The sequence below is a fragment of the Priapulus caudatus genome, unplaced genomic scaffold (genome assembly GCF_000485595.1).
Source record: "Priapulus caudatus unplaced genomic scaffold, Priapulus_caudatus-5.0.1 Scaffold23, whole genome shotgun sequence".
In the NCBI taxonomy this organism is placed as follows: domain Eukaryota; kingdom Metazoa; phylum Priapulida; class Priapulimorpha; order Priapulimorphida; family Priapulidae; genus Priapulus; species Priapulus caudatus.
In genome coordinates, this window is record NW_014577084.1 from 752233 (window position 1) to 779717 (window position 27485).

Genomic DNA, 27485 nt, shown 5'->3' on the forward strand with positions numbered 1-27485 from the left:
TGTCGTAATCTAGTTATGTTAATGCGATTATTTGCCAAAACACATTACCCATAGTTAGAATACAAATAAATTATTTAATAAATGTAGCAACCGGGCCACCTGAAAATCCATTTGGCCACCTGAATCTCATACTCAAGTGGCCCGGCCGGCCACCTGAAAAAAAAGTTAAGGGCAAGCCCTGCTAAAGGAATGTTTTATAGACTGTTTTATAGACACAGTTTGACATGCAGTTCTTGATGAGATAGTGTGCATGCATAGCCAGTAGGTGCTGTGTATAAGGAGTATACTGAGATCTCACCGCAAAACAACTGCCTTTGGGGTGTTCACTGTGTTAACATAATTATATGTCTTAATATTTCTGATTCTGTATAACGTAGAAGTTCAAATAAATATCAACACATTTTGCTTTATTAAATAGAAACCAGTGTGTTGATATAAAATTTGCATTTTAATGGTCAATTTTCAGTAAGGGTTGCATTGAGATGTTTAACAAGCATAAACCATGTATCTTGATTATACAATATTTGTATGCTAGAAATGATGTTTATCTTTTTTTCAGGAGACGGATATTGCTAGGAATCGATGGCAGTTGTGGAGTGCCATGTGTGTTGTACGATTCCCTGTTATATCCACTGAATTAAACAACATAGAGAAACGGTATAGTGAGATGCTTGCGAGAGTGGAGTTTGAAAATAGCATGCTTTCGGACTTTGAGCTTTGGCATATGCAGGTAGGCTGTACTCATTAATACTAAGTGTGGGTCTATACTAATATACATTAAGGAAGGGTGCAAGATTCCAATGTAATCTAGCTGGTAGTTGAAATTAGCAATTCACTCACAGAACAGTAGATTAATTGCAGCACAGCTCTAATCTGATTAGCTACTGTTATTTCATATTCAACACGACCATAGTCTATGGTGAAATAGGATCTTAGCCTCTACAAACTTCTCATATTAAATATGATGATTCGTAGCTGTTTTATATGCTATAAGTATAAGATTTCATAGTTATAGTTTGTCAAGTTCCAGCCATAATCTCATTATACATTAAATTGACACCTAGAATTTAATATTAGCACAGTGACATATTTTTGTTGATTTTGTAGGATTTAGCACGAAGAAAGAAGCGTATGGAGAATCCAACTCATGAGGACTTTGATGAAGATGTGGGAACATCTACAGCACAGGTAACAGTATCATTTGGGGGAGTTTTTCAATCGTTGTCTCAGATATTTGTCTCAGATATATTAAATCTATTGGAGATACTCTTGAATGTACCCTTGAGCATGTAAAAATCATACATAAAAAATTAGGGAATACGGTTATACCATAGTATAGATGTACACACATGGGTATTGGCTGTATAAAGCATAATGCTTTGAGCTAGTTTAATACAAATAAAAACTTCGAAGAATGAGGTTTGTGATTAATATATGTATGAGTAAAATGTGATGTTGTGGACACTTTGCAGGATTTTGAAGATGCTGGTGTGGAAGAATTTCAGAACTTTACAGTGACTCCACGCACCACTGAAGCTGACAACACCAACAACAGACGCTCCCTTAAACGCAAGCTTGATCGGAAGCTATTTCTAGTTGTAAAGCAGAAGCTTGGGAAGAACGAAGAGTGGGTGTTCCCTATGGGTGCAAATAAGGATGGTCAGTCATTAAGGGAAACAGCAGTAGCAACTTTATCGAGCACCTGCGGTGAGGATGTAAAAGCTCAAGTAAATGGCAATGCTCCTGTGGGATTTTACAAGTATAAGCTTCCATCGGGCAGTGCTACCACTGATGGGTATTTTGGAGCCAAGATATTCTTTTACCAGGCTCAGTTTCTAGGGGGTGTGCCAAAGAACGGTAATGGTATTGTGGATCACTTGTGGTTGACTCAGGAAGAAATGGCTCAGTTACTTAATAGAAAATATTTTTCAGCTATTAGCAACTTCATTTTTGAATGAGAAATGTGAATACCTAGCTATGACTCATAAAAGTATTATATTGTAGGATGCTTTTTATAGCTAAATACTGCAATTGTATAGATATTATTCATCACAGTAATTTGGTTTTTGCATCAAAATTTCCTAAATGTTCTTAATTTACCAGTACCACAACACTACAATAATATGTGTGATTACATCGAATACATTTTTAACATGAAATGGTGATTCTTGTGCATTTCTTGCCATTCTAAATGGATACTGTGCAAATAGTATAGTCAACATCTCACATAATGTAACGGTACGTCTACACGTCGTATATTTAGCATAGTTTAATTGGTCAATAAAACCTATTGATTTCTACTTATCATGAACTGCTCCTAGGCTGTATAACGTATCACCATCTTTATCGTACAAACTGTAAAATACAAAAAATATGTATCTGTGTAAACTATCTTGCATATATGGTACGTACCAAGGAAATTTCTGATTGGAAACCAGTCTGTATGCTGCACCGATTTTATACCGTTTATTTCTACTGGAATGTGACTATGGGGCACAACTGTAGTTTATGCGGTATAACCGTATGTTTTATTATGTATGGCATACACATGAAGCCTACATCCAATATATCATTATGGGTAGGCTAATTAATGAAATACACCTTTCACTGCATGGTCGTAAACACAACAACAAAAACGGGTACTAAACTTTACCCGTACTAAACTCTACCCGTACTAAACGGGTAGCGATAACACTTAAAATATATAAAAAATCAACTTGATCAATAAACTTAATTGCTACCGGTAAATGTCATGATAATACAAATTCGTTGCAGCTAGTTTTATGGCTTTCCAATCAGGAAAAAATACTTTTTTTCACGGGAGCTCTTTTTCAAGTCTGTGGGAAAAATAGCTCTCGTCAATAATTTTACGGGAGCTAGTTTGAGCCTCACGGAAGCGATTTCGGAGGTTTGATGAGCGAATCTCTCGTCGCTCCTGTGTATTTTTTTTACCCTGTTTCCAATATACTTTATTCTAATCTAAAAGCACATGAACTAGAATTCTTAATCTTCATACACCAATATAGCCTAAGAAAGAACCACTATTGCATTCATACATTGAGCTTGTAACATATACCCCCCCCCCCAATTAACATAATCATACACTGAGCTGGTTATGATAGGCAAACCAACAGTATAAAAATAACAAACAATATAGGTGTTTTTAGTTACTTTGCACGAGTTATGTAACCACTGTGCACATATAGCTCATACCTTCACAAGATATGAATGCTATAATCTCATTAAAACACAACTATGTATATTACATCAAGAGAGGATAATAATTACCAGTAGTACTCACTATAAGTATTATCTTCACTTCATTACATATCATATACGCACACACAGGTCCCATGTATTTAGAAATGTGTGAAATTACAAATCACCTGGGATTACAGCAGCTGCATGATAATTAACTACAGTTCGCTATATTTAAGGTTATTTGGCTTATGATCACAGTAGTCATACAAACCTTGCAGTTAACTTGCACATACTGACATTCCATACTATTAGCATGTTACAATTAATACACTAGCGGATAGAAAATATCAGGAGCGTATAATGGCAAACGTATATTTGTCATTATACGCTCCTGAAAATATGTATGTGCGTCATATGAAATAGAATATTTTCATCTCAGATATTTTTGTCTACATTTACAGACTTTATGTCAATTTGACATTAGCCCCCAAAGACATTGTTATTATATATATATCAAGAATACATAATAGAGAAGAGTATGACACCGTCTTAACAGCGTTTTGCATAGTTTTCAACTTTTAAATATTCTATCAATATGTTCATAAATATATTCAAACTTTACCTTGTTTTCGTCTATGATTCTCCCTTAATCATATGACACCACCAATTTACCCGAAAATCGTATGTTCTTCAAAAAAGTTCTTTGAATACGACACGGTTTCACACAGTTTTCCCAAATGATCACATGTTTTCGGCGCAAGTTTATTATCGGATTAGTGTTCTATTGTCTATGACGGAACGCTGGGGGCTGTTGGGGATATTAGGCATCGAATTGTATTCAGCGTGTAGCGTTTTCAGCGTGCTAGAAATAAATGTGTGCTCACGGCGAGCTAGCAGCCGATTTTAGCTGTGTTGCCATCGTGTTCCTGATAAGGAAGCGAAACAAGTGCTGTTACTGTGCTTACCTAATATCCCCAACAGCCCCCAGCGTCCCGTAGTTACAACCTGGTGCTGCCCGCCGCATTATCAACATGCGCTGAATACATGCGATCGTTTGGCAAAACTGTGTGAAACCGTGTCGTATTCAAAGAACTTTTTTGAAGAACACATACGATTTTCAGGTAAATTGGTGGTGTCATTAAGGGAGAATAATAGACGAAAACAAGGTAAGGTTTGAATATATTTATTCACATATTGATAGAATATTTACAAGTTGAAAACTATGCAAAACGGTGTCATACTCTTCTCTATTATGTACTCTTGATATATATATATATATATGCGAAACATTTGCATACAGTCAAAATCATTAAGTAGCAAATCAAGAGCGAGTACCATTTGTTATAAATTTTTTGGTTTTGGTTTCAAACCTTGGTGCAATGAAGACCATGCTACGATCCATTACAATCAATCTGTGCCATGTTGAAGCCTCGTAACACATTACCATCTCTGGCAGCATAAAAACGCACATGAAGCACATGCGACACTTTCCTGCAAGCACCAAAACCTGGATTTGGGTTATCAGCATTCACACGAATGCACTTCTTTTCATTTAAAACGGATGGGACATTACAATTGCCTATCTTTAAAAAAGCGCCCAAACGTAGTTAGCACTCATACGACGCACTTCTCGAACTGAGGTCGATTGTCGATGACACGCTCGAACCCGAAACGCGTCAGATCGATCGTCTTGTAGCCGCCGTCAAACAACACCTCCATAACAGCTCGCCCCACCGCAGCAGCCTGCTGGATGCCGTGTCCACTGAAGCCGTTTGCGAAGATGAAATTGCCATGCACGGGGTGCGGTCCGATGATCACGTTCTGGTCGAGCGTGTTGTAGTCGTAGTAGCCGGCCCACGCCGACTTCAGCTTGAGCTCCTCAAAGTCCGGGCAGCGGTGCGCGATCTCGGGCCACACGCGATTGTTGAAGAAGTCGTAGTCGACCGTCAACTCACTCGTATCCGGCTCGTCGTCGCTCGCCGGCGACGCTCCCATCAGGTAGTTGCCGGCAAGCCCCTCGCGGCGCAAGTACGAGCCACTCGAGTCGATCAGCACGGGGCAGTCGAGGCCGGGCCCCGTCGGCGCGTGCACCATGTAGACGTAGCGCTTGCGTGGCTCGACGGGAAGGCCGACCTTGAGCACCGAGTGCGTCTTGTGTGCGCCGACTCCGGCCATCTTGGCGACGCTACCGGCGTTGTGGCCGCAAGCGTTGACACAGATGGCGAACTGCAGCGGGTAGACGTTGTCATCATCGGCCTTGATAAGCACGTTCTTGCTCTTCATGTATGGTTCATCGGTCTCCGCAAGCATGGCGCCCTCTATCTTCTCAAACTCGAATCCAACAACTTCACCTGCGGAGTGCATTAAAACATGTGTCAGTGGTCAACTCTATAGTACGGAAACCAGTTGACAAAGTGCATGCACTTTCCATATTTTTTCCCTGAGTGACAGTTATACAATAAAACCACCTGTATGAAGCAATTACCTGCCTATAAAGGTAAATTTTGATGTTTTCCTTGATTGACTCTTATATACTGATTTGACTGTTTATAAATCGTGCACATAATCAAAACTTGGTATAAAATTTCCTTATATAATATACATACAACATTACATAGATCTTGTGATATGTGAGCCCCCACAGTCGCAACTTGACATTTTGAGCACCGCCTCACTGCTCTTGTAAAGTACTTTTGACACCCCCACAAATTTGTATTCAATTCTAATCTCTGTTATGCAGCATCAAATCTTTATTTATTTATACCATATCATGATATGCATTAATATTCATTCATATATCAATAAAATAAAGGGGCTGAGACAGAGATCAAGACAAAAGACCATAACGAGAATGTTAACACACCTTTAATGTACTGCACTCCTAGGGACATGGCTTTCTTTTTGAAGGCGCTCAGTAGGGACCATGGGTCGAACCAGCCTTCATTCTCTACACCATAAGAACCCATCACTACTCCGTCTGTGTGAAGCCATGGCCATTTGCTCTTTAACTGTGACTCTGAAAAAGCATTATATTGCTGTTTTATAAATAATGAGTCCAACAGCTTACTCACAGTAACAGCAAATAATTACTCTGAATTATTATGATTAAAGGGATAGTAGACTCTAGTATTTTACTGCATACAACTTGTACTTACTGTATAACAAATCGTCTATACCCACACGTACTTGTTACCAGATACCTAATTTAAGGCCGCACTATGCGCATCCAAACGCTAATTTCTCCAGTACAATACTAGCAAATACTTCCTGTCATGCATAATCACACTACCTTATGGCAAAATAAACTCTAGTTCCTCCCATTTCAGTGCGCGTTTGCTTAAAACCCACAAGAAAGAGGTGCGAAATGTGGTAATCTGGCGCCAACGCTAAATTGTTTGCCAAACAATTTCGTCAAGAATCGGTTAGGTGACGCCACATGTTTTTATCTTTGCTATACCCGTACCGCTGTACCGCAGCACCGCTCCACGGTTGCTTGGCAGAGCAATGCGAAAGTGTCAACAACATCGAAGAATTTGAACAACATTGGAGGTATTTTCAAATGCCTTTTATAAGACACCGTGCAGTGAAATGGGAGAAACTAGAGTTTATTTTGTCATAAGGTAGTGTGATTATGCATGACATAAAGTATTTGCTAGTCTAGTACTGGAGAAATTAGCGTTTGGATGCGCACAGTGCGGCTTTAATTGTTATAATTAATTACACATCAACGCTACGAAATTTGAACGGCGCCATTGACACCCGCGACTGTGCTGCCACCCTGAAAAAGTTGCGCATTTGCCAATTTATTTTGCACGTTACAGACCAGGAATCGATCGTCAAGAATTCCCATTCGACCAGGACCACCGACGCGTGTATTTTTACCGTACCACGCATGCACTGCAGCCCATACACAAGTTCAAACAGTTAACCTGTACCGAACCCAACAATAACTATACACCGACTCGGCTATCTTATATATACAAGAACCCCAAATACCGTCTATGGTGTGGTGGCGATTTTACGCATTAATTAGTGGTACGGTAAAAAAACACGCCCCTGGACCTCCCTAGTTTCCCCTCCCTCCCCCCTGTTTCAATTTCATCCTGGGGAGAACCCTGAAGCTGCATCTGACTACGTCAGATGAGCTAACAAATCGAACATATTTATACCTAAATACCTAATACATATAGCTACTTATAGTACTACCCTCCTTCTAACACAATATATATGAGTTTTGCTCGATATCTGTTGATATAATCAAATAAATAGCCAGATATCTCTAGTCTAGGTGTTGTACTTCCATTTAGATGGCAACTTCAGGTTCTCGTAGAATGTAGCAGCATAGTTACGTTAGCAAATAGTAGAGATGTTTCAACCGATGCAATGATTGCAGATTCCAAATGAGACAGCGCGCGTCACAGGTTAGATGGCAGATAACTCTGGCTTTAACTCAGTCGAACACATACATATATACATACTGCAGCAGCCTAGGTAACCATGCCTAGGCTCCGCGCCTCGTCTCGATCTCTCTCCGGCTCTCTACATAGTAAATGTGTGTCTGACTAATGTGTCTTTCTGTGCCGTCACTATATCAGTCTCTATGTCTCTTATATCCACGTCCCATATATCTACTGATTCAAAGGCTTATCGGGCACTTCCACAATCCGGTCTATTGTCCAGCTGCTTATTCTAGTGATAACACATTGTCTCTCAACGTGCGCGTGGGGCACATTGGGGGTATGTTATTACAATAATATCGAGGAGATAAACCTAAGGAGCGCTGGTCACCCAAGTTGGGGCATGTATACACAGCCACAGGCACTTGGAACATCTCAATAAACAAAATAATGGTAAATAAACACGAAATGTATTTACTACCAAAGTCTCAATGCAGTTTGTTGCAGTATTAGTCGAATTAATAACTAAACAGAGGGCACTCACGGAGAGTGCATACCTCCGCGAGTATGTAACATGTATGTGCTCGCTGGTGGCGGCTGCTGACTGACTCACCGCTCACTGGTGGCTGCTGCTGACCCGCCACTTGCTGACTCGACGCGCTATCGATCGCGCCGCCCACTCGCTGACTCGGCGCGCTATCGATCGAGCGGTGGCTACACACACACACACACACACGTGCGCGCGCGAGCGATTGAATAATCAACCTCCGTTTGCGCGGAGGTATATAAATATATATATATAGCCTAGGCTATAGCTCTAGTAACTATAGCCCGCGTACAGTGGCCGCAGGCTGCGGCAGTCCTGCGGCAACTGTACGCGGGCTATAGTTACTAATACTAGAGCTATACCTAGGCTATAGCATAGGCCTGCGGCAACTGTACGCAGGCTATAGTTACTATAGAGCTAGTGCAAGCTACATTGCCTAGTATTACAATTCGATACATATACTTGTAGTTATAGTTTCGAACAGCAACAGCTAACATATGGTGATCGATAAAGAATATACCTACCTAATACTGATAGAGATAGTGAGATACGCCCAGCGTGCAGTGTGCAAGACGTACTAGCGCCATAACCTTACAGTACAATTTCATTACAGAGATAAAAATAGACTGGTACTCGCTCCTACCTCGATTACACGATTAATCGATGGAATCCTAAGCCGAGAGGTGGGGGCGAGAGGTGGGACCGGGTACCAGTCTAAGGGGAGAGATATAGTGATCCGCTAGGGGGCGGCTCTGATTGGCTAATTTTGTCTCTTATTTATTTTAGTTTTTATTATTTTTGGCTAATTTTGTTTTATTTTAGAATTAGGGATAGAGAAAGGGTTAGGGGGTTAGGATTAGGATTAACTGATTACTATATCCACAACTTATTTCTATATTCACTATCTCTCCCCTGAGACCTACTAAAAATTGCTCTCTTGTTAGTTGTGGCGGCGGCGCACGCGATTTTTTTTTCTAGGTCAATCCTGAGAACAATATATACATATATATAGTATATAGTCTATATATTGTTCTCAGGGTCAATCAAGAACATAGGGCTCTAGTGAGCGCTGCTATTGGTTGAGCCTGTTGCGTCGTTCAATGACGTCCCAGTGTCGTCATATTCATAGCACATCCAAAATCCATAACTCCAATAATCCTCAATAGCCGAGCGAGTACAGCACGCAATCAGAGCATATAAATCACCTTATATGCTTTATATGATTTATATGCTCTGACGCAATTCAGGGCTGAAAGGTCGGTGGATCGAATCCCATCGGTTTTTTGAATTAATCTGTGACCACTGATTACTTTGACCGTCCCTTGAGAAGAAAAGCAACTGGGGCTGGTATCATTCTATTTCATATAGGTAAAATTAACCCACTGTCTGAACTTTAAAATAATGCCCCTCTCACATCATGCTAACTGTCACGTACCATTCAGCAAGACCACCTTGGCCCCATGTTCCTTCTGTATTGTGTGGTTCTCCTGGAGAGTCTGTACTCCAGCCTCAGAGGCAAGGAATAGATAGCCCTGTAGTACAACAAATTATTGGCATGATGATATCAAGCATGTCCTGGCCTCAGCCACCCATTATGCCAGCTTCATGAATTCAATGCAGTGGGTCATGCTCCAATATTTGATACGTAATATCCACAGGTCAAATACCTGTGGATTAAACTGGATGTCAGGTGGATCACTGTCTAAGACGCTCAGATGTTTACGGATGTTCCGGAGGAAGTCAGCGCTGAACATTGACATCTGAATGTTCTCTGGAGAGGAGAACTGCTGACGAATGCCTCCTACAGACAGCACTGTTGATGCCTGTTGGCAGAATCACACATTTTATTAGCATCATAGAGTCACATACACCCCACATAACAGTTAGCTAGGAGAGTGATGATCGACAGATGCTAATACCCATTGTTAAGGACTAAAAAAGCATGTATTCAACTATTCACTGTCAATATCACTCTCAATTGAACTGCTAGTGTACATATGCATGTTTCAAACTTGGAATATTTGTCAGGTAGAGCTGAGGCCAGAGGGCCTGGAACTAAGGAAATTTTTATTACCCCACCACACACACATATGCACGCACCTACACTCACATGCACACACTTCAGGCCCAACCTTCCAGCCCCACACTCAGTGGACTCCTACCTTCCAGAATTCTTAGGGGGCGTTGTCAGAAACATCGTCAAGTTAATGCTAATGTTAATGCTAAGATAACTCTTACGACTAATGTTAATGTTACGAGAGGAGCGTTGACAGAAACACATTGCAACTATTAAAAAACTTACGATAACAGGAACTTCATCACAAGGCTGCTGGTTGGATGAGAATCGATCACAAAATTCAAATTCATACACATTTATTGTACATCACAGTAATATATGCATATTATCAAGAGCTAATAAACACCTAGAGTGTACAACGGAAAAACGGAAAAAATAGTGCTATTTCACGGCAATATTATTCTACTTTGCCTGCTAGTCAAGAATAATTTCATGGTATTGCATTAAGCAGAATTCTTTGCTCTCTAAAACAAGACCAACCGCTTGTCAATACGATACTCCTAGGCGAAGATATTGGCTTGTAAACTTCCCCTCCCACAGGCCTCACATCCACAATATTCACTATCCTTCTCGCCTTCTGCGGGGTAGGAAAGTCGCTTCGTGAGAGTTCGGTTTTTTTCGCGATAACTTTATGAATGAACGGCGTTTCGGTCATCATCGGTGACTTTCGGGGGCATCGCCTATGCCCTTATCTCCCATTATCTTTCCTAGCACAGCTAATATGCCCATCATGATGGAGCCTGCAATGTTTTCTAAATTAAGTCTCTACAACGCAGCTCAGTTACTATATGGAGTAGTAAGAGTACCAAATTTGGGCATGTGGCATCAATTATCAGCGCTCCAAGCGGCGACGGAAAACGATAGCCAGGCCCGCAAAAGGCGAGAAGGATAGTGAATATTGTGGAGGCAGCGTGAGGCCTATGGGAAGCATGATTACGCTCCAATATCTCGGCCTAGGAGTATCGTAGAGACAAGCGGTTGGTCTTATTTTAGAGAGCAAAGAATGCTGCTTAAGGCAACACCATGAACTTAGTCTAGAACCGCATACAAAGTAGAATAATATTGCCGTGAAATAGCACTATTTTCCCGTTGTACACTCTAGGTATTTATTAGCTCTTGATATTATGATGGCTAACCACATATAAATAATATTAGATGAAAAACGACGCGGTCATGAATTTATTCTGCACAACATTACTAGACAAATTCTCACACTGTAGTTAACATGAGACACGAGAGTTAAACAACATTAAAACAAGAGAACAAATGACATACGCCATTTGTAAATGTTTTGTTTTGTTTTATGATCTGTAGTATAGATAATGAATGTTTTTGACGTGTTTCTCAAGAAAAACACATTTTATTCATGTTAATTGTAATTCGTAGTGTAAATGTGTTATTTTCATCTTAATATTAAAGTTACGAGAGAGTCTGGGCTCTCGTAATATATTTTCGGAGGATTTTTTTCGGAGGATTTTTTCGGAGGATATTTTCGGAGGATTTTTCGTTCTCGTAAAATTACGATGTTTCTGTCAACGGTTTACGAGTGGAAGTTAATGTTAAGACTAATGTTAAGACTAATTTTGTTTCTGACAACAGGCCCCTGGATCCACCCATGCTCGCTCCACTTACCTGAGTATATTTTGGGTCCTGTTCTACAACAGTGCAAGTGAAGCCTTTAGGATTTCTTTGCTTCAGCCAGTATGCAATTGCACTGCCCATGATGCCACCACCAATAATGACAATATCGGTTTCATATGGGACCTTAATGTCAGCGACTGACTGACCTTGAAAGACGCCAAAAAACAACACTTTGTAATGGTCCATGCATTGTACTTTCCACATGTATATTTGCACAGCCAGAGGCTATAAACTCAAACTGAGATCATTTGGAAGAGGGAACACAAAGATTTCCAGAAAAATCATACGTAACATGAGTAACAAATTCACTTTATTACTTTATAACAACAGAAATTTTGCTTCATCAGCAATTACACTACATCATTAATCCTACACAAATTTTGACAGAAAGTACTACAGAAAGTTTACATTATCGGAAACTGTATCAACTTTGCAAAAAAAAAATATATACGTACGCCATTTAAGGGGGATGCTCCATTAGGAGCGTTCCCAACTTTAACGTCATTAATGTCGTGATATAAAAGAGATATAAAGGGGGGGTGGATCGATATCAATTAGATAGCAAGGGGGGTTAGATATGAAATAGATATCAAAGGAGGGTGGGTGGATTGATATCAATTAGATATCAAAGAGGGGTTAGATATGAAATAGATATCAAGGCAGGGGTTATATAGGGTATATAGAGGGAGCAAGCAACATTGAGACTGGGGTATGTTCGCTTCGTTTCGCTGGACTTCGCTGGACTTCGTTGCTCGACCAAGCAACATTGAGACTGGGGTATGTTCGCTTCGTTTCGCTGGACTTCGCTCGGCTTCATTGCTCGAGCAAGCGAAATACAGAGCGGGGCCATGTTCGCTTCATTTCGCTGGACTTCGCTGGACTTCGTTGCTCGAGCAAGCAAAATACAGAGCGCGACCATGTTCGCTTCGTTTCGCTGGACCTCGTTGGAATTCGTTGCTCGAGTAAGCAACATTGAGACTGGGGTATGTTCGCTTCGTTTCGCTGGACTTCACTGGACTTCATTGCTCGAGCAAGCGAAATACAGAGCGGGGCCATGTTCGCTTTGTTTCGCTAGACTTCATTGCTCGAGCAAGCGAAATACAGAGCAGGGCCATGTTCGCTTCATTTCGCTGGACTTCGTTGCTCGAGCAAGCGAAATACAAAGCGCGACCATGTTCGCTTCGTTTCGCTGGACTTCGCTGGACTTCGTTGCTCGAGCAAGCGAAATACAGAGCGGGGCCATGTTCGCTTCGTTTCGCTGGACTTCGCTGGACTTCGTTGCTCGAGCAAGCAAAATACAGAGCGGGGCCATGTTCGCTTCGTTTCGCTGGACTTCGCTGCACTTCGTTGCTCGAGCAAGCGAAATACAGAGCGGGGCCATGTTCGCTTCGTTTCGCTGGACTTCGCTGCACTTCGTTGCTCGAGCAAGCGAAATACAGAGCGGGGCCATGTTCGCTTCGTTTCGCTGGACTTCGCTGGACTTCGTTGCTCGAGCAAGCGAAATACAGAGCGGGGCCATGTTCGCTTCGTTTCGCTGGACTTCGTTGCGCGAGCAGGCAAAATAGAGAGCGGTGCATCTTCCCTTCGTTTCAATCGCCTTCGCTGCTCGAGCAAGCGAAATACACAGCGGGGCCATTTTCGCTCCGTTTCGCTGGACTTCGCTGGTCGAGCCAGCAAATTAGAGACGAGGGGTATGTTCGCTTCCTTGCGAAGAAGAGAGAAGAAGAGAAGAGAGAGATGGAGGGAAAGAGGTCGAGTGAGAGAAAATGAGAGAGAGAGATAGAGAGATAGAGATAGAGATCGTTTCAGAAAGAGATAGAGAGGTAGAGTGAGAAAGGGGAAGAAGAACAGAGATGGGAAGAGAGCAAGCGAACATGACCCCGCTCTGTATTTCGCTTGCTCGAGCAGCAAAGCCGAGCGAAGTCCAGCGAAACGAAGCGAACATGGCCCCGCTGTGTATTTCGCTTGCTCGCGCAACAAAGTCCAGCGAAACGAAGCAAACATACCCCAGTCTCAATGTTGCTTGCTCCCTCTATATACCCTATATATAACCCCCCTTGATATCTATTTCATATCTAACCCCCCCTTGATATCTAATTGATATCGATGCAGTCCCCATGATATCTATTTCATATCTAACCCCCCCTTGATATCTAATTGATATCAATCCACCCCCCCTTTATATCTCTTTTATATCACGATATTATAAAGTTGGGAACGCTCCATTTAAACAATGTGCAGCAAACTCCACAATTTACATCAACCACACTGCTTCTGCTGTGCATTACTCTTTGTATACCTGGAAGTTTTGTGACATCATCTCTTAGAATCTTCCACACACGCTTGATGGAGTTTCCCTCAGTTACTCGGATTACCTTGTCTGGATCGAAATTGCCTGACTTGTGAGAACCTGTCGAACTGGTGCATAACAGACGCCTTGCACAAACCCGCAACATTCTTGATCTGCCTGCTGTATCAAAATAAAAAATTCCCATTATCATTTATTGCTATAAACAACTGTATGAACAATCGCTTTTCTTTACAATATTTATTTGAAAGGGAGACGCTAGGCACAGAATATATCATCATGTACGTTCCATTCCAAACCCCTCTGCGACAGGCAGTGTTGTTTAGCTCAACTACTACTTTTACTGCTCCCATTCACTTATAATTTGAATTTGAGTATTTCAAATGAATACTTATAAAAACACTTCAGAAGGAATGCACAGCTCTTGCAATGCATTAACCAGTAATGTATACATGTATATGCTTTGCAATAGTGGCGACATCTATAAACTACAATAAAAGTGTCAATGACACTGTAGCTCACCACAAAAAATGACACAAATGAGTGAGTGAGAAGAAGTCAGTTTTAATTGAGCAACCATCGACGTACATTATAGAAACAAAAAGTATATATATGGGAGAACTCCCATTATATACTCTTGATAATTATGTGTAATTTTTTATGTGAAAATAATAAATAATATTATAAATTATAAATAATTTATAAACCAAAATGAATCACAATTTGTGACGGTAGATGGCGCTATACCCGCTTTGATGTTTCTTAGCATAAATCATTATATCATAATAATAATAAATAATAAATAGTAAAGTATAAATCATAATATGTTCATAGCAGGAATTTTGCATTAAAGATATTGTCAATGAAATCTTGTAAAACGAACCAGACGAGTGTGACACCCACAGACTGTTTGTGTCTATATAATATGCTATATAATTGCCAAAACCTACCTAATTTGCATAATTTTTTTTTAAATATCAAAATCCCTAGCCCTTATTCATTCACATACAAACAAGTGCCGCATAGCGACAGCGCTCATCTAACGTCTACTGCGGTGACTCTGTGGTGAGTGGTGGGATTCTAGTAACCAAGGCCATGTTGATTGCATTCACATACTACAGCGAGAAATATGTGGAATGCATAGAGATGGTATCAGGAAACCTTCTCAAAGAATGTTCGTTGGGATCGTTATGAAAGTTGCCACGAGATGGCGCGTACGTTTAAGTGTCTTCAGATTAAAGATGGAAGCTCCCATCATTCGTAGTAGCAACAACTATTTGCAAGACAGAATAGGTAAGCACTCATCCATTTACCTACGCAAGCCTACAGGCTGCAAATAGAGAGCTGCCACCTGCAACCAATTAACGCAGGCAAAAACTGCCCCAACACATGCACTCATTGCACTGGCAGCAGCCACTGGCAGTGGCATACGTTACATGTAACATACTGACACTACAGAATGCCATATAAATTATACGATTTAAGGAGCATAAACCTTCTTTAAACAAATTTAGCTTTTGAAATTTCACTGTGACCTTGTAGCCTCATACATCCAGGCATGTATAGATTCTACTAGCAAACCCCGGCAGTCAAATTCTTTCTAACAGACAGTCAACAAATCCATGTTTAACCCTCCTCTTGAGGGTCAAAAGGTTATCAGACACTTACTCTTTCGCACGTCAGTGGAAAGCAGATTTCATGGTCCTTTCAATAAAGCCATAAAAATGATAGGTCACCGCTGAAACAAAAAAGTTTTCCAATCGCTCCGTCAGACCCATGTCCTCAGAAAATGTCTAAAATCTGCCCTGTGCTCCATTGCCCTTTGACCTGTGACCTCCAATTTCGGCACAGTGATGGCTTTTCCTACCATGATGCTATACACCGACTATCACGAGCCTAGGTCGAGCCATTTAGATTTGTGCCGCCAATTCTGCATTTCCTCAAACCTTAAGTTAAGGAGTGAATGTTCCCCTTCTTTTACACTCTTGACCTTTGACCTTTGACCCCCAGCTTCGACATCTCCAACTCGTTTTCGGATTACCCCGCCCCCACCCACCCACCCCACACATCCCGAATATCGTGACCGTACGTCGAGCGGTTAAGATTTGTGCCCAACTGTTGACGGACGGACGACGGACGGACGCGACACCGCACGCACGCACGGACGATAATGCGATTCTACAAGCTCAGGGTTCTCCCTACGTTGCGCAAACAGGGCGCCCGCGCCCCGTTTGGGAAAACTCCCCCTGTTTTCAATCGTTGCGCCCCGTTTGAATTACCTCCGCCCCGATTAAATTCCACCACAATAAAAGTTTGACAGAGAAGGAATCGATCGTCAGAATTCCATTCGACAGGACCACCGACGAGCGTGTAATTTTTACGGTACCACGCATGCACTGCAGCCCATACACAAGTTCAAACAGTTAACCTGTACCCGAACCCAAACAATAACTATACAACCGCGACTCGGCTATCTTATATATACAAGAACCCCAAATACCCTCTATGGTGTGGTGGCGATTTTACGCATTAATTAGTGGTAGCGGTAAAAAAACACGCCCCCTGGACCTCCCTAGTTTCCCTCCCTCCCCCCCTGTTTCAATTTCATCCTGGGGAGAACCCGTGAAGCTGCATCTGACTACGTCAGATGAGCTAACAAATCGAACATATTTATACCTAATACATATAGCTACTTATAGTACTACCCTCCTTCTAACACAATATATATGAGTTTTGCTCGATATCTGTTTGAAATAATCAAATAAATAGCCAGATATCTCTAGTCTAGGTGTTGTACTTCCATTTAGAATGGCAACTTCAGGTCTCGTAGAATGTAGCAGCATAGTTACGTTAGCAAATAGTAGAGATGTTCAAACCGATGCAATGATTGCAGATTCCAAATGAGACCAGCGCGCGTCACAGGTTAGATGGCAGATAACTCTGGCTTTAACGTCAGTCGAACACATACATATATATACATACTGCAGCAGCCTAGGTAACCATGCCTAGGCTCCGGCCTCGTCTCGATCTCTCTCCGGCTCTCTACATAGTAAATGTGTGTCTGACTAATGTGTCTTTCTGTGGGCCGTCACTATATCAGTCTCTATGTCTCTTATATCCACGTCCCATATATTAACTGATTCAAAGGCTTATCGGGCACTTCCACAATCCGGTCTATTGTCCAGCCTGCTTATTCTAGTGATAACACATTGTCTCTCAACGTGCGCGGTGGGGCACATTGGGGTATGTTATTACAATAATATCGAGGAGATAATACCTAAGGAGCGCTGGTCACCCAAGTTGGGGGCATGTATACACAGCCACAGGCACTTATGGAACATCTCAATAAACAAAATAATGGTAAATTAAACACGAAATGTATTTACTACCGAAAGTCGTCCAATGCAGTTTGTTGGCAGTATTAGTCGAATTAATAACTAAACAGAGGGCACTCACGGAGAGTGCATACCTCCGCGAGTATGTAACATGTATGTGCTCGCTGGGCGGCATGCTGACTGACTCACCGCTCACTGGTGGCTGCTGCTGACCCGCCCCTTGCTGACTCGACGCGCTATCGATCGCGCCGCCCACGATCGCTGACTCGGCGCGCTATCGATCGAGCGGTGGCTACACACACCACACAAACACACGTGCGCGCGCGAGCGATTGAATAATCAACCTCCGTTTGCGCGGAGGTATATAAATGATATATATAGCCTAGGCTATAGCTCTAGTAACTATAGCCCGCGTACAGTTGCCGCAGGCTGCGGCAGTCCTGCGGCAACTGTACGCGGGCTATAGAGTACCGGAAGTGTGACGTCACGTTGGCAAGACAACGCACGGCTGGTTCTACACAAGCCACTGGCTCCATAAGGGTTTACTGCGTGAAAATGTTGTGCGTACGTAAAACACGAGTGGTGCGCTGCAGACAGCGGTAAAGCATCGGTAGCAAGTCGATCTTACAAATATTAATGAATTTTAAAAAAATTTAATTTTTTAAAAAAAATTTTTGTTGTTGTTAATTATTTTTATTTTTTTTGTTGATTTTCACTTCCATCTTTTGAAATCTATAAAAACTGCAATAATTGACTTCTCAGAATGATGGTTAAAGATCGGGTACAAAACACGACACGTTGTTAATGTTACCAGAGCATATGATTGTGTAGAACGCAGCAGGCTCGTTGTCATGCCACCGTGACGTCCATCACTTCGTACTCTATAGTTACTAATACTAGAGCTATACCTAGGCTATAGCATAAGCCTTATCGCCAATCGTTAAATATCACCAGATGGGCCCCGCGCCGGCAAAGCATGATGGGGATGGAAAAGGGGGCAACGATCGGCGCTCATAGATAATATACGCACGGCTATGGTGATAGGAAAGGATACTAACTATTATATCTCGCAAAACGAATTGAGTTACATGTCTAGAAACTAGAGGAATATAGACACATGTCTTAGCTATAATCTCTGTAAATTTCAGTTTGTTGAAGGCACGACTAGTCTAATTAATATACTAAATAAATGCGAACGGATCGCGCAGTAGGCGCGCCTATTGCGTGCAGCCGGCTATACGCACGGCTATGGGTGATAGGAAAGGATACTAACTATGTATATCTTCAAAACGGAGTTGAGTTACATTTCTGGAAATCATAAGGAATATAGACAAATGTCTTAGCTATAATGTCGTGAATTTTCCAGTTGTTGAAGGCACGATTAGTCTAATTAATATACCGAAATATATGCGAACGGTATCGCGCATAGGCGCCTATTGCGTGCACCGGCTATTTACGCACGGCTTGGGTGATAGAAAAGGATACTAACTATTATATCTTCCAAGGAGTTGAGTTACATTTGCTGGAAATCATAAGGAATAAGACAAATGTCTAGGCTATAATGTCTGTTAATTTCAGTTTGTTGAAGCACGATTAGTCTAATTAATTACGCAAATATATGCGAACGTATCGCGCGATAGGCGCCTATTGCGTGCACGGGCTATACGCACGGCTTGGGTGATAGAAAAGGATACTAACCTATTTATATCTTCCAAAGGAGTTGAGTTACATGTCTAAAATGTCAGGAATATAGACACATGTCTTATGCTATAATCTCTGTAAATTTTCAGTTTGTTGAAGCACGATTAGTCTAATTAATTACCAAAATATGCGAACGGTATCGCGCATGCATACTGACGCCTATTGCGTGGCAGCCGGCTGCTAACCGCTCGTGGCGGCGGCGGCGCTAGTAATGCCCCTTTCCTATCCCATGACGGCATTGCTGTTCGATTGGCGATAAGGCTTATTGCCTGCGGCAACTGTACGCAGGCTATAGTTACTATAGAGCTAGTGGCAAGCTACATTGCCTAGTATTACAATTCGATACATATACTTGTAGTTATAGTTTCGAACAGCAACAGCTAACATATGGTGATCGATAAAAGAATATACCTACCTAATACTGATAGAGAATAGTGAGATACGCCCAGCGTGCAGTGTGCAAGACGTACTAGCGCCATAACCTTACAGTACAATTTCATTACAGAGATAAAAATAGACTGGTACTCGCTCCTACCTCGATTACACCGATTAATCGATGGAATCCTAAGCCGAGAGGTGGGACCGGGTACCAGTCTAAGGGGAGAGATATAGTGATCGCTAGGGGCGGCTCTGATTGGCTAATTTGTCTCTTATTTATTTTAGTTTTTATTATTTTTGGCTAATTTTGTTTTATTTAGAATTAGGGATAGAGTTAGGGTTAGGGGGTTAGGATTAGGGTTAACTGATTACTATATCCACAACTTATTTCTATATTCACTATCTCTCCGCGAGACCTACTAAAATTGCTCTCTGTTAGTTGTGGCGGCGGCGCACGGCGATTTTTTTTCAGGGTTCAATCCTGAGAACAATATAATACATATATATATAGTCTATATATTGTTCTAGCGGTCAATCAAGAACATAGGGCTCTAGTGAGCGCTGCTATTGGTTGAGGCCTGTTGCGTCGTTCAATGACGTCCCAAGTGTCGTCATATTCATAGGCACATCCAAAATCCATAACTCCAATAATCCTCAATACGCCGAGCGAGTACAGCACGCAATCAGAGCATATAAATCACCTTATATGCTTTATATGATTTATATGCTCTGACGCGCAATTCAGGGCTGAAAGGTCGGTGGATCGAATCCCATCGGTTTTTTGAATTATTTTCCTGTTTTCTGTATTTTCTATCTTTATCCATTTAACAATTTTTTCTGAATTGACGGCAAATATTTTACATGATTTATTTACAACAATTTAATAACAACAATTAATTTTTACAACAATTAAAAAAATTTTATATATTTTTTTAAATAGGGTTAGGGTTCAGGCCCGTAGCCAGGGGGGGTTCGGGGGTTCGAACGAACCCCCCCCCCCCCAGGCCCCCCCAAACAAAACAAAATGTTTTTTGAAAATTTGCAAGAATTTCACCTCAGGTCGCTCCATTTTAGTGTAATAATTGCAAAATCCCCATCGTGCGGAAGGGTGAACAGTGAACACCCCCCTCCCATACCCTAGCTCCCCCCGCTCGGTCGCTTGGCTCCCTCGCCTGGTCGCTTCGCGCCCGAGCAGGGGCGTGTACAGGGGGGGTCCAGGGAGTCCGGACCCCCCCTTGCTCGCGCAGAAAACGCATCTGAGGGGGTGTAATTTTAAAAAATTTCTGGGGGACAATGCTTACGGTAGTTATGCCGCCTAGCGTCAAAAATATGAAACAAACGAATGTAATCATTACAGACTAGTCATGCTTCGTCTATGACAGTGCTTTCAAACTGGTGAATGAAATTTTGTGATAAAGACTCGAGGGTGAGCGACACTGAAAAAGTGAAGCACAGGTCTATGATACCATAACCCTACGTATTAATTACGTATCATATGTACGTGTGCATGTACACTGTACCTTGTTTTGCACGTTGGCTAACGCTCCATTATGAGTGTTCCCAACTTTGATATCATTAATGATTAATGATTAATGATTAATGATTAATGATTAATGATTGATAATCCTAACCCTAAATGACATTAAACCACAAACTAATAATATATGACATTAAAGTTGGGAACACTCCTAGTGGAGTATCACCCCAGAACGGTGCCTTACTGCAGATTTACAAAAACCGATTACACGTATTCATAAGCCTCGTCTACACGACGAACCTTAACTCGAGTTAGCGATTATTACCGATTTATTATGCGTGCGTGCGTACGTACACGTGCGTGCATGTGCACGTACACGTGCATGCGTACGTGCGTGCATGAGTGTGTGCAAGTACGCGTGCGTGCGTGGTGCGTACGTACATCTTACTAGTGCTGCCGCCTATCGTGGAGGTTAAGCTAACTCGAGTTAAGCGTATAAACGGGCTCGTTAGCTCAACTCGATCGACTATAGATCATCGATCACTGTAACGTTCCAAGCTAACGTAAATTATCACAGGAACTTGGAGCGTTTCAATAAAATATAATGCTAAATAAATACGAAATCTATTTACTACGAGTCTTCTCTAATCTCCTTCACCTAGTATTATTGCCGACAATCCGTGCTGCAAATGCTCCAACGGCAGCAAACACACGCTGCTACGCGGCTGCACACTTACATATATCTATATGGAAATATTGAAACGCTCAAAGTGCCTGTGTAAATTATGAATTATTATAAGATTTTATAACTACATTTTCCTGGTGTAGAGTAACAAAGGCAGGAGAGATGACAACCAAATAAAATTATACGATACAATAAAAATTTATTGCTGTGAATAAACAAAGATTTCATATAGCCAACACGGTGTACGAAGATCGATAAAAAAACGCAGAGTTCAAAAATACGTTTAGTGTTGCGAAAACTAAGGGAAAATCCGATTTTACAATAAATGATTGATCGTTAAAAGTAATGATGCTACACCAACTATATTTACAATAATATTTACATTACAAAACTCTTCTCGATACAGATCACTAGCTAGAAGATTACTTCGCTGCCTTCTTGGGAGATTTCTTTGCTGGTTTCGCCTTCTTTGGTGTCTTCTTAGTGGCTGCTTTCTTTACCGTCTTTGGCTTAGCAGCTTTCTTTGCAGGAGATTTCTTTGTTGATTTTGCTGCCTTTTTTGCAATAGCCTGAATAGGTTTCTTGGCCGTCTTCGGTTTTTTTGCTGCTGCTGTTTTAGCTTTAGGCTTCTCCGTAGTTTTCTTTGATATAACTGCAGGCTTCCTCGGCTTTGCTGCTGCTTTCTTCGCTGCAGGTTTCGCTTTAGTCTTCGGCGTCTTCTCAGCGGTCTGCTCTCCAAGACGGAAACTTCCAGAAGCCCCTGTGCCCTTGACTTGCTTCAGTTGACCACTAGTTACTCCTCGCTTCAAGCACATCTTCAGGTGAGCATTGATGATCTTGTCATCGTTTCCAACCTTGTAATGCGCCTTGATGTACTTCATAATCGCCTGGCGAGAGGAGCCTCCTCTTTCCTTCAGACTAGTGATGGCTGATTGCACCATCTCGGAATACTTCGGGTGACTTGCCGGTGCCTTCGCCTTCTTTGTTTTAGCCACAGCCTTCTTCTTTGGCGATTGTGCAACTGCTGCCGCTGTTTCTCCTGTGTCTGCCATCTTCACTGTATTGTATAACAAACCGAACTACAGCAACTACACCTTGCTAACCGAATTGTACTTATGCCGCTCGTTCGCCGCTGTCGCGGTTATATAGTAAAAGCGCGGATGTGAGCGAAAACACCCAACACGCTCGGCGCGGAACGACGCGTTTTGGTCTCACTGACACGCTAATTGTGTTTGTTACATTGTAAAAACCCATACTTGTGTCACATCTTATGATTAAAAACTGGTAACATTTAGTTTTATAAAAAGATAAGTTCATAAACTATCATCTCACTACAATTGTGTTTAGTTTAGTGTCGATTCTGGCTAGTTATTCATATAAGTAACCTATGTGTGTGTATGAATTTGTGTAGAGTTACCGGAATTATTACATTTATTAATAATTTTGTGCAACGTTTGTTGTTTCTGGTTGCAGGGTATGAAAGGTTAATATCTTAGCTATGCGTATATAAAATTCTCCATTTGTAGGTGGTATCGGTAAGTAGCAAAGTGCCCATGTTCGTGACTTGGAGAAAACAGTTGTGACCACGGAAATCAAGACTCGCCATTTTAGGATTTTCAATAGGCCCAAATTCGTTCACTGATTTGTAAGGTTTCTAGCCAAGTATATTATTTAGGATTTGGCTTACGTATGAATGTACACATATTTAAGAGTTATGTGGTTTGTGGTTGTAGGATGTCGTTTTAATCATATACAATATGTGAAACAAACGCTGAATGTACTCGTGCCGCATATAGTGTTTACAACGTCGCCGAGTTCACCATACGAACATGTATGTTCGATATGTTTTATTTTCTCTCAGTTTCCGTTATAATTTGCAAATGTATGCTCAATTATGTTAACTTTTAAGCCAAATATATGGGGTACTAACATTATTACGCCATAGTCTCTTTGTATTTCACGGTTTTAGAGGGTGAATAGTCCATGTATTTTGTTGTCGTATAGGCTGGGTCGTCGCCATGATGGTTTTTCTCTTGCAAGAATGCCTAGTGCAATCCTTTCGTGAAGTATATAAACAAAGTTGCCGGTGTCTAAAATATAGTTACATTGTTTACAAGCATATCGTTTGTATGAAATGCGTAACGTGGTTGGCTTTTTATAATGTAGCATTGTTCTGCAGATGTGAATAGGGTTCAAATAACCTAGCTATTACATGTAGGCCCCTATATATTTGTACGTAAATAACAAGAGCATATAAACGCCCCTCTAACTCGGTTTACGTAGTGTTTGATAGTGTGTACGTATTACCATCTACACGTATATATATATATATATACGTATATACATATTATAAATTGTAATTCATTGTAATTCATTGTTGTCATTGTAAACATAGTTATGCACCTGAAGATTCTATAAAGATGAATTAAAGCGCTTGTGTAAAACTAAATGTCGGATAACTGTTTATAAAAATACATGTACATATATACATACTGTAATCATACATGTATAACGTTGCTGCTGCAATGCACTTATGAAACTTTTGACTAAAATTTCATTATACAGTACACATATGATCTATTACATGTTTTGTAGTGCCGCAACTTAGGTAATTTACGCACGAAGGGTCGTTGTCGTAACAGGTACTACAGATATGTACCCGAGGTAGTTTTAGGTTGTTTAATATTATGTTTATATTTTTATATGAGGTATGTTTAGGGTTAGGGATAGTGTTAGGTTTAGGGTACACTTCTGTAGTACAAGTCTGGTACACTTCTGTAGTACAAGTCTGGTACACTTTGTGTATACATATATGTACCTCGGGTACATATCTGTAGTACCTGTTACGACAACGACCCCTTGAGCGTAATTTACTGTACGTAGCACATTAGACGTACACACTTGTCTTTCCTTTAAACTTTGTCTTGTCTTTACTGTCATTTAAATTCTCATCTCTTAGTCAAATGCAAAGATCGTAGAGTGGCCTACGGCACTCTAGAATCTTTGGTCAAATGTTACTGGTAGTGTAATTATGTTCATTACATGTGTTAATTACAATTATGTAGCTTACACCTCTGAAGGTCCAAAGCATGTGTACCAACAAAAAGATCAGAGTAAAATTGTACAAGACGAGATTTATTCTTGCAGATATAATCACCACACAAAATTACACGACTTTGAGATTAACAAATCAGAATATTTAAGCACAATTCAGATTTTAATGAGCTATTGAAAATACATAATACAATGGAGACCGATTTCAATGGATATGTACATTTATTTACACAACGATTTATATTCATTATCGACAGACTATTTCCTTGCAACCTTGGGAGATTTCTTTGTGGTCGACTTTGAAGTCTTCTTAGCTGCTGGTTTCTTCACAGGCTTTGGCTTAGTGGCCTTCTTCGCTGGAGATTTTGTTGCCTTCTTAACAGCTGGTTTCTTCACTGCCTTTGGTTTTTTCGCCGCAGTAGTTTTGGACCCAAGCTTTCCAGTACTCTTCGATTTAACCGCAGGCTGCTTTGCCTTTGCACTACCTGCCTTCTTTGCTGCTGGCTTTTTAGCGGTGGGTCTTTTCGCCGTCGGCTTCTTTTCGACTTTTTTCTCGCCGAGGCGGAAGCTTCCAGATGCTCCGGTTCCCTTGATCTGCTTCAGTTGACCACTAGTCACTCCTCGCTTCAAGCACATCTTCAGGTGAGCATTGATCATCTTGTCGTCGCCTCCAACCTTATAATGCGCCTTGATGTACTTCATAATCGCCTGGCGAGAGGAGCCTCCTCTTTCCTTCAGGGTAGTGATGGCTGATTGCACCATCTCGGAATATTTCGGGTGGCTTGCCGGTGCCTTCGCCTTCCTTGGTTTAACAGCAGCTTTCTTTGGAGAGGATACCATGTCTGCCATTGCATATATAGAAACGTACACACCGCTCTCAAAACTGGAACTGCCTTGTCGCTAAACTAGGCGAGGCTATAAAGGGCAAGCGCGGATGTGAGTGAAAACACCTACATGCTCGCCGCGGAATGGCGGATTTCGGTGCCGCCGAGATGCTGATTGTGTTTGTTACCTCGTAAAAAATATATTGTTATGGTATTTCTCTTAGTCACAAACTGATGTGATTACATTTTTAATAGAGGTAAGTCCATATGCTATCATAGTAATCTAGTTTTGCTCAGAGTTCTATAAATATCGACAAGTTATTGCTGTAGGTTGACCAAGTGGGCGTATAAATACGTGTTAAGTTGCGAATAATATTTCATTTATCATTAATTTCGTACTATATATTATTTTCATCGTTGCAGATTATGAAAGTTCAATATCTTAGCTACACTTTCCTGTAATTTCTCATTTGTAGCTGCTACCATTAATTAGCAATGTACATATATACTTGGCTCAGGGAAAACATTACGTCCCCGGAAATCAGGAATCGCCATTTTAGAACTTTCAGTGAATAACAATTAATTCTGTCATTGATTTTGATCGATAAGCAATAAAAGGTTTAAAGATCTCATGTAGAATATGTTTTATATACGCCCACTGAACGATGCGGTATAGCTTTGGTTATATAAGATGTATTACATTGTGGATATTACATAAGATGTTACATTGTGTTGTGGAACAAGCGCCGAATACCATCGAACTATATATATACCCACGTATATAGGAATATCTATGCTAGATTTTGCATTTTATTTTTTGAACATTTCCGTTATAGACCACGGAATTGGTGTGAATTTACAATAGACGGCGCCTCAGTGATTTTATATACAGGGTCAGGGGCGGATTCAGACCGTATTTGCCGTATTGGGAAATACGGTCTAGATTTCAAAGTGCCCTTCGAAATTTACAGAAAATACAAATAATACAGAAAACAATTTGATGGAATTTGGCTATATTCTTTATTTGTTTTTTTCCTTCTGATTCATTGACAGGACTTGAAGGAAATCAAAATTTTACATGGTAACAAAACTAGCTTTGATATCTGAAAAAGAAGGGAAGTGCTTGAATAATACTGCATTAAATACTGGTATGCAAAGCACAGGAAAAATGAAGCAGAAATAAAATTCCAGTTTTAGTTTTTAGCTAGTGTTGCTGCTTGACTTAATGGTGCTCATTTTTGTGCCCAGGGACCCTAGAAATTTTGAAAATTTCCTGGGGGAGGGCCCCCAGACCCCCCGCCATGTGCTTCGCGCCTGACGGCGCTCACTGTGGAGTGGTGTGCCCTTTTTGGGGAATGTGCCCTTAAAATCAGGAAAAATACTGTCTATCCTCAGCCCTGGATCTGCTCCTGAGGGTAGCCGAGCAGGTTGGCCAATGCAGTAGGGCTGAAGGGGTCGTTGTCGTATCAGGTACTACAGATGTATGTACTCGAGGTACGTATATTATCAGGTTATGTATACACAAGTGTATCAGACCTGTATCTTCTCAGCATATAATTTTTATGTACCCTGTGTTTACATAAACGTACCTGCCCCTGAGATGGAGATCGAATGAAGACGGTCATGGAGGAGGAGGAGGGGCAGGAGGAGGAGGAGGAGGAGGACGAGGAGGGAAGAAGGCGATGGAGTAGGGGGAGGAGGAGGGGAGGAGGTGATGCAGTAGGAGGAGGAGGAGGAGGAGGACGAGGAGGGAAGAAGGCGATGGAGTAGGGGGAGGAGGAGGGGAGGAGGTGATGCAGTAGGAGGAGGAGGAGGAGGAGGACGAGGAGGGAAGAAGGCGATGGAGTAGGGGGAGGAGGA

The 27485-nt window shown here is 41.3% G+C and overlaps 4 protein-coding genes across 5 annotated transcripts in view; 1 reads left to right on the plus strand and 3 right to left on the minus strand.

Moving 5' to 3' along the window:
• The window catches only part of LOC106813394 (39S ribosomal protein L46, mitochondrial-like), a 14192-nt gene extending 11804 nt beyond the window's left edge, over positions 1–2388 (plus strand). For both annotated transcript variants that reach the window (XM_014817531.1, XM_014817537.1), the window contains exons 2-4: positions 560–730; positions 1108–1188; positions 1473–2388. In XM_014817531.1, coding sequence (XP_014673017.1) covers positions 560–730; positions 1108–1188; positions 1473–1958 — 738 coding nt within the window. In that variant the 3' untranslated portion in view covers positions 1959–2388. The remainder of the gene's footprint in view (positions 1–559; positions 731–1107; positions 1189–1472) is intronic.
• A 2026-nt stretch (positions 2389–4414) lies between these two features.
• Positions 4415–19700, minus strand: LOC106813216 (FAD-dependent oxidoreductase domain-containing protein 1-like). Its single transcript, XM_014817295.1, has 7 exons — positions 19623–19700; positions 14163–14333; positions 11855–12009; positions 9813–9968; positions 9581–9677; positions 6065–6217; positions 4415–5552 (listed from the first exon to the last, which is right to left on the minus strand). Exons 1-7 carry the CDS (start codon positions 19684–19686, stop codon positions 4816–4818), a joined length of 1533 nt encoding a protein of 510 aa, XP_014672781.1. The 5' UTR covers positions 19687–19700; the 3' UTR covers positions 4415–4815.
• A 2226-nt stretch (positions 19701–21926) lies between these two features.
• Positions 21927–22861, minus strand: LOC106813528 (histone H1-delta-like). Its single transcript, XM_014817689.1, has one exon. The coding sequence runs from the start codon at positions 22797–22799 to the stop codon at positions 22170–22172; it is 630 nt and encodes a 209-aa protein (XP_014673175.1). The 5' UTR covers positions 22800–22861; the 3' UTR covers positions 21927–22169.
• Positions 22862–24861: 2000 nt separating this feature from the next.
• LOC106813552 (histone H1-delta-like) lies at positions 24862–25695 on the minus strand. Its single transcript, XM_014817719.1, has one exon. The coding sequence runs from the start codon at positions 25648–25650 to the stop codon at positions 25060–25062; it is 591 nt and encodes a 196-aa protein (XP_014673205.1). The 5' UTR covers positions 25651–25695; the 3' UTR covers positions 24862–25059.
• Positions 25696–27485: the final 1790 nt, after the last annotated feature.